The sequence below is a fragment of the Drosophila guanche genome, unplaced genomic scaffold (assembly GCF_900245975.1).
Source record: "Drosophila guanche unplaced genomic scaffold, DGUA_6, whole genome shotgun sequence".
NCBI lineage: Eukaryota > Metazoa > Arthropoda > Insecta > Diptera > Drosophilidae > Drosophila > Drosophila guanche.
This window is the reverse complement of record NW_022995743.1, coordinates 16,066,890-16,079,001: the sequence shown is the minus strand read 5'-3', so window position 1 is coordinate 16,079,001 and position 12,112 is coordinate 16,066,890. Positions and strand designations below refer to the sequence as shown.

Below are 12,112 nucleotides of genomic sequence, written 5' to 3'. Positions count from 1 at the left end.
CAAACCAGTTAGTTTATAGCGTTTTAATTAGCATTTTGTAGAGCGGCCCGGACAAAACGTAGAAGTGGCAAAGCAAATTACATTCCATATCGAAACTTACAGCAAACGGAAATGAAACTTAACTTAGACTTATAATTAGGCTTTAGTTTCGCGTATTTATTATTAATTGGTATTTTAGTGCTAACACGTAAAACGGACTCTAGCCGTAACTCTAATTTCGATTAACCAACGAAAGCAGCCAGCTATTTTTAAACAATGTCTTTTATCTACGCTAATAAGCTCAACTCTGCACAGGCCTTGTGGGTCAGGCCACACCACAAAAACCAACCAACCATATCAGCAAACGACAATGCAACAAAACGATATTTAACTAACAATAATTGCGAGTAACTACGAATCAAATGGACAAATATGTTAATAAATCAATTATACTTCTACCAAGTACTACTACTGTAAGACGGCAAAGTTACGTATTTTAAAGCAAACTATTTGCTCTTTCGAAAATAAATAAATGAATTACATAAAACAATGCACAGACGAGTATATTAAGTAAGAATGCCATTTTTTTTGTCTCTCTAGTCCTTCCACATTTTATGCCTAGATATTTTTCGTTTGAAATTGCTTTCTATACTTTGTTCATGTTCGATATTCTGTATCCCTACTCTCTAAATGTACAACTAAATTCCCTCAGATAGCCCTCTCTTCGTTGCCTGGCTCGATGATCCCCAATGGTGTCAGCTGCAGGGCAATGCCATCCTCCAGGCTGACCAGCGGCCTTCTCGAGTTTAGCGTAAATTCGTACTCCGTGAGCAGCAGGGCGAGAGCCAGGCGCAGCTGCAGCTGGGCAAACTGTATGCCAATGCAGCAGCGGGCGCCCACGCCAAAGCCGAACCAGGTGCCCTGCTCCTGCAGCGAGTCCCTTGGGCCACCCCATCGATCCGGCTTGAATTCATCGGGCTCTGGATAGATGTCAGGATCGTGGTGTATGGCATGTGTGGGTATGATGAGGAACAGCTCCTTGACCAGTATATAGTTGGGATGATCGGGCACTTGGTAGTCGGTGAGGGTGCGGCGGAGTATGTACGGCGTGATGGGATGCATCCGGAGCGTCTCGTTGATGACCTGGCCCAGGTATGCCAACGATTGGACGCACTCATAGTTCAGATTGTTGTCATGCCGCTCCATGGCCTTCTTGATCTCTTCCCGCACCCTGGCCTGCACGTCTGTGTGGAGTGCCAGCTCGTAGAGGATGTAGGACAAGGTGTTGGCTGTTTGCTCGTAGCCAGCCTTCAGGAAAACGACAGCATGGGCAGCCAGTTCGTTCTGCAGATGCGTCTTCAGCTCCTTGTCCGCCTCGTACTGATGGGTGATTTGCTCCAGGGCCTTGATCTCCACCAGCAGCTGCAGGTAATCCTGATGGCGAACGCCGGAAGCCTCGCGTTGGTCCACAATGTCCGAGAGTAAAGTGAGGAAGTACGTCTCCGCCTGCTTGGGTGTACGGCGCATGCGCAGAAGGCGACAGAAGTTCGGGAAGCGGATCATCATCAGATTCATCAAATAGCCATGCTTGTGGCTACTCACGGCCATCTCTGTCATTTTTTCAAAGTCCTCCAGGGGATACTTTAGCCGTTGCTCGGCATCCAGGCCAAAGACGCACCTGGCCAGGGCCGAGAGAACATATTGTCGCATAAGTTTCTGTATGTGGAGCGTGGAATGCGGTTGCTTCATTAGCGTAGAGCTGACGGTAAGCAGCAGATGTGCCGCTTCCTCGTACAGACCGCCATACAGCCAGGCCATGCGATCGCTCTCCAGGCTGGGGTCCAGCTTCTGGCGCATCTCCTTCCAACTCTGGCCGCGCATGGCGTACAGATCACCCGAAAGCGGATCCGTTTTCTGATTGCAGTACATTCCGCGATCGTTGAAGTTCCAGAAGTCCTTGATCATTATCTGCCTGATCAGTTCGCGGTCGAGGATCAGAGCCCGCGGCTGTAGTAGTGCGTAGAAGCCGCAAAACGGTCCGCCGCCCTTGAACTTGGCATAGAGTGCCGAGTAATGAGCCGTCTTCATCGCCTCGGTACTGAGAGTCTGTGTCACTATTTGCCTAACGATGGGCCATAGCTTTTTCGGCCTTTCGTGGGGAATGTTCAGATAGCGCCAATAGTCACGCTGATAACGCGCTGCCATAATAAGCAGAATCAGTAGGCCCAGCACCACCAGCCCAATAATCAGAAATATTATCCACATATTCTGCATAATGAGCGTTTCTCTACTACAAATCACATGTAGATATAATTATATGGAAATCCCTTGTGCTTCTGGGACTCTACTTCCTTCCTTTCCAAACACACACACATACACACACACACACACACACACACTATGTCTCTCCCACTCGCGCACTGACACTCTATTTGTTTCCGTCTCTCTTCCAGCCACCGCAGTCGTAGTGTCACCGACTATGATCTAATGCATTCCCCGGAGCGTTCTTACGTTCATTACCGGATCGCGATTTTCGACTGAGTGCGTTGGAGAAAAGTAACTATTTACGATACTCGCTCGCTCTCGAGACCGACCGACCGACCGACCTGGTGGGAGCTTTTAATTTGTTGCTTTTTTTGAAGTGTGCGCTACACTGAAGCTTATGGACTTCCACAGGCGGTACGTGGGCGTTGGAGTGAGGCCAGTCAGACAGACAGACAGATGGATGGATGGAGGGGATACTCGTATTATTTCTTCATTTTAAATGTTGGTGGCGCAATGAGATATTCTCGTTTACCATCTGGCACAGAGTATGGACCAGCCATTTATGGACAGTTATTTGATAAGCAAACAATTATTTACAAACTATCTTTGAATCTAAAGAAAAAGAAAAACTAATTTACTAGAGTTAAGAGCGCCAACCTTCATTGTAGGGCGTTTTAGTGTTCACCTTGGTAGTTCCCCCAATTTGTTATCATTCAGAACCTACTTTAAAGTTCATTTTGGTTTGTTATCAGCTGGCGAGTGTATTTTAATAAACATTTTTTGTACCTGGCTTTTACACTGGGCCAAAAAAATGTGTACCATTTAATCGAAAATAGTACAAATTTGCATGTGAGAACTAATGATATTCTGGTGCTTTGCATTCCTCCTACTCGGCGAATGTTACGCTCAATTAGCGATTAAATGGCATAACAAAAAAATAAAATATTAACAAAGGAAAAGCTCATCCACAAAGCCGAAAACAAACGAAACACAAACAAAAAATAAGCACAAAAAGCTGACAGGTTTAATGGTATTTGTTGTTGCGGCCCATATCCGCACTTGAAATCTAATCAATTGTCAAACAAAAATGAGACTAAAACCAAAGCTATCTCGTAACCAGGGTTGTTGCCAATTTTATGTACTGAGTCCACAACTGAATATCATGTCCCATAGATGGACACACCAGAACTAGTAATGATGAAGTTGCAGGAACTGATTCGGATATGACGCTGTATTCAAGAGGGTTTGCCTGGAACATCTGATAAAGAGAGGGCTCGTCATGGTACAGTATAGCTTGCCTACAAATGTATTGAATGTAGCATCACTTCAGCTTGCATTATAATTACTCCAGAGGAACCCTCGTAATGGAAAAAGCGATGTAAATATAATTGAAAATAAATTCAAATTTCCATATTTGAAATAACTATTTTCATTTGCCTTGCATTTGCTTTGCCTACTGTACCCATAAAGTGCTGCATAAGAGGTGCTTGCAAAAAAAATTGCTGCTACTGAATGTACAGATTAAGAATTGAGAATTGAGATTAAGAATCAGGCCTCCGGCAGTTGTCATGCTGATCGTATTTTTTTTCGCATTGACATTCTTCAAGCGTCGGGGGATTTTCTAGGCAATATGCAGTAAGTCTTCAGATAGAAAGTTCTCTTTGTAGGATTGTACTTCTTCCAAAAGTTGGCAGCTTTCATTTTGGATCTGGAGCTGGTCAAACACATTTTGATTAAGCGAAAAGGGTTTGTACTACAACGAAGAAGATGATTCCATGTCCGCAATTTATCCTCCACATTCACTGCTGGAAAAATGAATAAGTTTTTTACTTTCTGTGGACAGTATGCAGCTAAAAAGTGGAGGCACTATGACTATGTCACCATCTTAAACTTAATTAATATATGAACATATCTGTATGCAAATCAATGAAACGGTTGCAAAGCATATAACAAAAAAAATTGATTTTATTACGCTAATAACTTGCTACTCTCACAGTTCTGTTGTGGTAGGCTGGATTGATAGACTTTGATATGCATAAAAAAGTTCAACTATTTTTCATATAAATGTACACATTTACATAGATGTGTCATACGCAATTAGCACTGATTGCCGGGCACTAAAGATTACACATATCAAAGCCAACATTTATGTGCTATCATTATCCTTCTAGTAATAAATCTTAAGCAAGCAGTCGGAGACTTTGTCTCCAATGACGCTTGTGGATTTTTATCAGAGCTTATGAGAAGCGGTTATAAAGTGGTTCAAATTTCAATTGTATTTAACATACAATGTACATACATGTTAGGAAGAAAGAACACAAAAAATACAACTTAACTAATTCTGAAACCAGTCCTGGTTAGCTACCACACATGAGAAGCGTGGAGACGGGAGCTGTTAAAGAGTTGCTATAATTTCCATTTACAAACAAAAATGTTACATTTTTAATGTTAAGTACATATTAACGTAACATGACTATTTATACCCGGTACTCGAAGAGTAAGTAGGTTATATTGTATTTTTGTTAGAAAAACACATATTCTTTCTGTGTGTTTCCGATCCCATAAAGTATATATATTCTGGATCAGCATCAATCTGTCTGTTCATCCGTACGTCCGTCTTGTTTGACGCCTCGTTCTCAGAAGACTCATGTGATATCACACTGAATCAAGTTTGCTTCAAAAATTAGTGACGCGAACGAATCTTCGCACACGTTTCCACTCGTTTTTATATGAAGAAAATACAATTATCTATGAAGCGAACTAACGGAAAGATTCGAGCAAGAACAGCGTGAAGTTAGATAAGAGGAGGATGGGCGGTATATTACAGATTGTGTCTCACTACGTTTACTGTCTATAGATAATATAATTATAGCACTTAGAACAATTACGATTAATGGATTACGACAGATTTAAAAGAATAAAATAAATATAATAGCATTTATTGTTGAAAAATCGTTGTAAATTAAAATGTAAGTCTCTGATATTATAACTTTCGATTTCTTTCTTGCTACTTTCCCTATCTTACCCATCAGTAAGTAGGAGCCACACATTTGCTTGCAGCCACAAAGGTCTGCTTCAGCATCAATGGTAAACAATACATTGAGATTAAGAATCACGCTCACCGGCAGCAGTTCCAAACTTATAACTGACTCAATCTCGTTGCCTCGAGATGTTGCCTCGTCATGCTGAGCGTTTTCATTTTCTCAGTATTTAAAGGCAGAACATTAGGCGTTCCGACATCAGTCCGGTCAGAAGCTCAACGTATCCAACATGGGTGTGACTTATATACTCTTCCAGATAGCAGTCGCTCTGCTGGCGATCGTGACCTACTATGTCTACCGCCGATTGTCGTTCTTTAAGCGTCGGGGGATCCCGCACGATCCGCCACATTTGCTTCAAGGCAATGTACAGGGCCTATTTACTAAACGGAATATGCACGAGATATTAAGGGATTACTACAACAAATATCGCGAGAGCAAGGTACCCTTCGTTGGGTTCTACTTCTTCCAAAAGCCGGCGGCTTTCATTTTGGATCTGGAACTGATCAAACACATTCTGATCAAGGATTTCTCAAACTTTAGCGACAAGGGGCTCTTCTACAACGAGAAAGATGATCCCATCTCAGCGCATCTCTTCAGTCTGGATGGACCGCAGTGGCGTATCCTGCGGAACAAATTATCCTCGACATTCACTGCTGGTAAAATGAAGTTCATGTATCCCACGGTAGTGTCCGTGGCCGACGACCTCATCACAGTCATGCATGAGAAGGTGAAACAAAATTCTAGTCTGGAAATTCGCGATCTCGTGTCTCGATTCACTGTGGACGTGATCGGAACTTGTGCTTTTGGCATTAAGTGCAACAGTCTGCGGGATGAAAACGCCGAGTTTCTGACGATTGGGAAGCGTGTATTTGTGGACAAACGTCATGGGTCCTTACTGCTCGGCTTCATGCAGAGTTATCCGAAGCTGGCGAGGCGTCTGCGTATGGTACGAACGCCTCCTCATATTCAAGAGTTTTACAAGCGCATTGTTTATGAGACTGTGGCGGTGCGGGAGAAGGAAAACATCAAGCGGAATGATTTCATGGATTTGCTCATTGAGATGAAGAATCAAAAGATTCAACTGGAAAATGGTGAAGTGGTGGATGGCTTGAGCATCGAAGAGATTCTGGCCCAGGCTTTTGTATTCTTCATTGCTGGATTCGAGACTTCCTCCTCCACCATGGGATATGCTCTGTATGAGCTGGCCAGGAATCCGCACGTACAAGACAAAGTTAGGACTGAACTGGAGGAAGTGATGGAGAAGCACGACCAGAAATTCACCTACGAGTCCACCAAGGATCTCAAGTATCTTAACCAGGTCATCTTCGGTTAGTAAATTACGCGAAATCGCAGTCAAAGCAGTCTGTAATTCTTCAATTTGTTTTCAGAAACGCTACGGCTCTATACCATTGTACCGCATCTGGAACGAATGGCCAAAAAGCGATTTGTTGTTCCTGACCATCCAAACTTCGTCATTGAAGCTGGACAATCGGTCATCATTCCATCATCGGCTATACACTTTGATCCCAACTATTATTCGGAGCCGTACGAGTTCCAGCCCGAGCGTTTCTCCCCCGAGGAAGCGGCCAAACGACCCTCTGTGGCCTGGCTTCCATTTGGCGATGGTCCCCGCAACTGCATTGGACTCCGCTTTGGCAAAATGCAGGCGCTCATCGGCTTAGCTTTGCTTATAAGAAATTTTCGATTCTCCACATGCCCGGAAACTGCGGACCCCTTGGTGTACAATCCCAGAAGTTTTGTACTTGGTGTGGATGGCATACAGCTCAAAGTGGAGGCAGTGTGACACTGAAGCAACATCTTCATCATCATTTATATACACTAAATAGAGTATTAGCCATTCAAACGATGCCAAAGTACATCACAAAGTGATCATATTTTCGTGAGTAATTCTCAGAGAGCATTTGTTGGGGCAGGTTGAATTGTTTGACCATAGGGCGATCGTTCGTGAATCAGTCGTGTTCTAGAACAGAGCACCATCTCACCACTATCTACACAACATGCTCGTGTCTACACATACAAATATGTATTTATAAGCATTAGTTCTCCGTAATTCTTCGGCAGTAGCATTCGGATCCATTGGTCACAATGACAGTTGAGTTTTGCGTGGGGCATATAAAGCAGTCGGAGAGCATTTTGGTGCTCAGTGAGTTCCCGAGAACGAACAGGTTCGCACACTTGACTGCCACAAACGGGAACAAATAAACAAGCATAAATACGTAGTTATATACTTAAGTGGTATATATTATCGCTATGGTTGTGGGCGTGAGTACACTGCTGCTGGCAGTGCTGGTGGCGATTGTTGGATATCTGCTACTGCTATGGCATCGCACCAGGAACTACTGGCAGAATCTGGGCATACCGTGTGAGGAGCCGCACTTGCTGATGGGCAGCATGGGGGGATTGCGCACCAAGCGATCGTTCAACGATGTCTGGATACATTACTACAAGAAGTTCCGGCTGAGTGGACCCTTTGCCGGTTTCTATTGGTTCCAGCGGCCTGCTGTGTTCGTACTGGAGCCCTCACTGGCCAAGCTCATTTTGATCAAAGATTTCAACAAGTTCACGGATCGCGGATTCTTCCACAATCCCGAGGATGATCCACTGTCGGGGCAGCTGTTTCTGCTGGATGGACACAAGTGGCGATCGATGAGGAACAAGCTGTCGTCCACCTTCACGTCGGGTAAAATGAAGTACATGTGTCCCACCGTGGTCAGGGTGAGTCATGAGTTCACCGATGTGTTTGGCCAGATGGTAGACAAGTCGCCCATCGTTGAAGTCAAAGAACTGTTGGCCAGATACACCACAGACGTGATTGGCACCTGTGCCTTTGGCATCGACTGCAGCAGTCTCAAGGATCCCGAGGCCGAGTTCCGTCTGATGGGTCGTCGAGCTCTGACAGAGCACCGACATGGAGCCTTTGGCATCGGCTTCCTGAACAGCTTTCCACATCTGTCCCGCAAGCTACACATGAAGATGACAGCAGAGCCCATTGAGCAGTTTTTCATGCGCATCGTCAAGGAGACGGTGAAGTTCAGGGAACAGAACCAGATACGACGCAACGACTTTATGGATCAGTTGATCGATCTGAAAAACAAACAAATAATTAAGTCCGAGGCGGGTGACAACATCAACCTCACCATTGAGGAGATTGCCGCCCAGGCTTTTGTGTTCTTTGCCGCTGGATTTGAGACCTCCTCGACCACGATGGGCTTTGCTCTGTACGAGCTGGCTCAGCACCCGGAAATTCAGCAGCGGGCGAGGGAGGAGTGCCAGGAGGTTATACAGAGGTGTAATGGTGAATTGACCTACGAGAGCATGAAGGATCTGGTCTACCTCGATCAGGTGATATCTGGTGAGTGACACAGAGCAACATTTTCAAAGTTACGTTCCACTTACCCATTTCTCTTCGCTAGAAACCCTTCGCTTGTACACCGTACTGCCCGTTTTGAATCGCGAATGCCTGGAGGACTATGTGGTGCCAGATAATCCAAAGTATGTGATCAAGAAGGGTATGCCCATTCTGATACCAGCCGGACCCATGCATCGCGATGAGAGGTTCTACCCCAACCCTAATGTCTTCAACCCGGACAACTTTTCGGCGGAACGCGTCAAGAGCCGCGACTCGGTGGAGTGGCTGCCCTTTGGCGATGGTCCCCGCAACTGTATCGGAATGCGTTTTGGCCAGATGCAAGCCCGCATTGGCATGGCCATGCTGCTCAAGGATTTCAAGTTCTCCGTGTGCGACGAGACGACTATTCCTATGACCTACAACATGGAAAGCTTTTTGATAGCCAGTGCAACTGGCATTTTACTGAGAGTGGAACGTGTATAATAAATATATATACATATGTAACATATACTCGTGTATTCCGCATCCATCAAATTTTAGCTCAGGTTACCTCCAAAGCTACTATTAATCTATATAAAATTGTTTGGAATTACATCATGATTGATCAACCGTACAAGCTCTGATGTTAAATGGTGTACGGGAAGCTAGAATTTCTATATATATAAAGTTCAACTATTTGTTTGCTTTTAAATGAGTCTTGTAAAGTGGCTTGTAGCCGATAATAATAAAATGGTAATCAAACATTATCTCTTATCTTTTACGCCTAGAAAAAGTATGAAAAAATGTCTGGAACTTAAAATAATACATATATTTAGCAGTTACCTTATCGCGTATTGGTATTATGATAATAATTTTAATCTAAAAAGCTCGAGCAAATGTCTGAAAAAAGGTTTCCTTTTTTACGTAGTGCTTTTTGTTGTACGAGTAACTGCGATTATCTACAAATGTGTAAGTGACGGTCCACATATACTTACAGGTTTGAAACAGGTTTTAGACTCTCTCTGTAAACAGTTCTGTTTGCAGTTAATCCAAACACAGTTCTCTGTTGTCTACGATGCGAAAATTGGTGTGGGAAGTCTGATCTTAGTTAATTCATTTGTTACGAAACAGAACAGAAGCCACTGCCTTTATTGGTTTTCAAGCTGTGCGAAATTCCCTCTAGGTCATAATACTCACCCTGAGACTGTTGTGATTGTTATTTTTTATGTACCGTGTGCCAATGCGCCATTTATTTCATTCATGTTCAAATATTGAGACCAAAATGACATTTTTAAATGTCATGATGAATCTTGCTCACATTCAGATGGACTCCCCCCTCGGCACTTAACAGAATATCGCCGACCCTGAACTTGAGCGGCACCGTAGTCTTTGTGGGGTGGACCTCAAACTTGAAATTGTGTATGAGTAGGGCCAGGCCTACCACGATCTGCATGCGGCCAAAGCGCAAGCCAATGCAGTTTCGCGGACCATCGCCGAAGGGCAGGAAGGTGCAGGGCGGTCGCTGCTGCACTTGATCCTCATCGAAACGCTCGGGAATGAACTTCTCTGGCTCCGGGTAGAACTCGGGATCATGATGGATGCCCCAGGTGGGGATGACAACGCCAGTGCCGGGCTCAATGAAATACTTTGCATTGGAATGCTCGCACCGCTGTGTGCAGATGCGAATCAAATGGGCGACAACTGGATTCTTTCGTAATGTTTCTGGGGATGGAAGTCGGAAAATTAATTAAAACTAATCTAAATGATCGCTAAAAATAGACTGCCTCACCATCGATAACCCTATCCAGATATGTAAGCTCGCGCATGCTGTCATAGCTCAATTTTCCATTGTGTTTCGCCATCACAGCGTCAATCTCCTTCCTCAGCTTATCCTGAATGTCCTGATGCACGGACAGTTCGTGGAGGGCAAAGCCCATCGTAGTCGAAGAGGTTTCAAAGCCAGCCACGAAGAAGACAAAGGCCTGGGCAGCCAGCTCGTTGAATGTGATACCATCCTTCGTGTTGCCTCCATCGTATTGTTTCTTCATGTCGATCAGCATGTCCATGAAATCGTTTCGTTTGACATTATTCTTTATACGATAGTCGACAGTTTCAGCAATGATTTTCATATAGAAATCCTCGACCTTTTGTACAGTGGCCTTCATGCGCAACTTGGCCGCCAGCTTGGGTGCCCCGAAGATGAACAAGTCGACAGTTTTGCCGTGGCGCCGCTCCTTGAATGCAGTCGAGCCCATGGTGACAAATTCAGCATCGGGATTCCGCAAACTGTTGCACTCCAGACCGAAGGCACAGCTTCCAATCACATCGGCGGTGAAGCGGGACACAAAATCGGCGACATTCAGCAGCTGTGGACCTCCTTGGGCTTTCTCGGCGAACACCCGAACCAGCTCATCGCCAACTTCCAGCACTGTGGGGAACATATTCTTCATCTTGCCCGAGGTGAATGTGGGTGTCATCTTTTGGCGGAGCTGTCGCCACTTTTGCCCCTCGATTGCAACCAGATGATTGGTCAAGGGATCATCCTGTTCATTATAGAATATGCCGCGATCGTGAAACTTGTCAAACTCGCGGATCAGCACTGTTTTCACGAAGTCGATGTCAGTGACAATTGCAATTTTCTTCAGATATAAGTAAAATCCAACAAAGGGTCCATCGGTCTTGTTCTTGTACTTGCGGTAGGTTTCCCCGAACAGGTCCGACATATGCCGTGTCTTCATGAGCTCGGCAGTATTACCGAAAGGAATACGGGGTGCATCATGGGGAATGCCGCGACGTTTCCAGTATGAAAAGTTCTGATGTACCCACCATACGGCGAGTGTTACAACACCGACCAGCAATACGATTACAATGGCCATAGCGATATAGCGAATACTGCACGAGCCCGTAACGTGGAAGGCATTTTATAGCCGCAGCTCTCTTTGCTCGGAGCTCTGACTTCTATCCAATACAGTGTCTGTAATCAAATAAAACACATTAAGTGGCAGTCACCGTTGGAAGACAAATATTTCGAGCCATGATGAAATTAGTAATAGGTGACGTCGTCGGCTGGCTGGAGGACCTTCAGCTTATTCACCACGATTGCTCGGCTCTCAGAGAAGCAAGCGCTAGAGAGAGATAGCAAACGTTTATTTGTAATTATACCATGAGCTGGTGGGCCTCGGATGAGAAAGCACTGTAGTGAATCCGTCACCTATTACTAATTTAACCATGGTTCGAGCTTTGCAAAAGCTTTCTTAATGATAACAAAAGCTCTCTTTCTCTTTCACTTGTGCGGCATAAAATGAGCGCTGGAATATGTACACTGCACAAATGAATTCGCGAAAACAGGTTTCAAGTGAAGGCAACCAAAGATCACAATTTGTGATCAATACCGACCTGGCTATAGCCGGCTTTATAGCTCAAAACAATGTTAAAACGAAACCTGATAGTGCCGATCAGACCAAAGTCTCCAATATAA

General features: G+C 44.6%; 4 protein-coding genes across 4 annotated transcripts; 2 read left to right on the top strand and 2 right to left on the bottom strand.

The window, feature by feature from the left end:
* Positions 1-8: 8 nt before the first annotated feature.
* On the bottom strand, positions 9-2,532 carry LOC117583958 (probable cytochrome P450 317a1). Its single transcript, XM_034272698.1, has one exon. The coding sequence runs from the start codon at positions 2,251-2,253 to the stop codon at positions 688-690; it is 1,566 nt and encodes a 521-aa protein (XP_034128589.1). The 5' UTR covers positions 2,254-2,532; the 3' UTR covers positions 9-687.
* Positions 2,533-5,486: 2,954 nt separating this feature from the next.
* Positions 5,487-7,162, top strand: LOC117592350 (cytochrome P450 6a8). Its single transcript, XM_034286049.1, has 2 exons — positions 5,487-6,613; positions 6,674-7,162. Exons 1-2 carry the CDS (start codon positions 5,515-5,517, stop codon positions 7,087-7,089), a joined length of 1,515 nt encoding a protein of 504 aa, XP_034141940.1. The 5' UTR covers positions 5,487-5,514; the 3' UTR covers positions 7,090-7,162.
* Positions 7,163-7,444: 282 nt separating this feature from the next.
* LOC117592331 (probable cytochrome P450 6a21) lies at positions 7,445-9,161 on the top strand. The gene is made up of 2 exons (XM_034286026.1): positions 7,445-8,658; positions 8,720-9,161. Exons 1-2 carry the CDS (start codon positions 7,557-7,559, stop codon positions 9,136-9,138), a joined length of 1,521 nt encoding a protein of 506 aa, XP_034141917.1. The 5' UTR covers positions 7,445-7,556; the 3' UTR covers positions 9,139-9,161.
* A 589-nt stretch (positions 9,162-9,750) lies between these two features.
* LOC117592340 (probable cytochrome P450 6a20) lies at positions 9,751-11,573 on the bottom strand. The gene is made up of 2 exons (XM_034286037.1): positions 10,424-11,573; positions 9,751-10,356 (listed from the first exon to the last, which is right to left on the bottom strand). The coding sequence occupies exons 1-2, from the start codon at positions 11,508-11,510 to the stop codon at positions 9,926-9,928; spliced, it is 1,518 nt and encodes a 505-aa protein (XP_034141928.1). The 5' UTR covers positions 11,511-11,573; the 3' UTR covers positions 9,751-9,925.
* Positions 11,574-12,112: the final 539 nt, after the last annotated feature.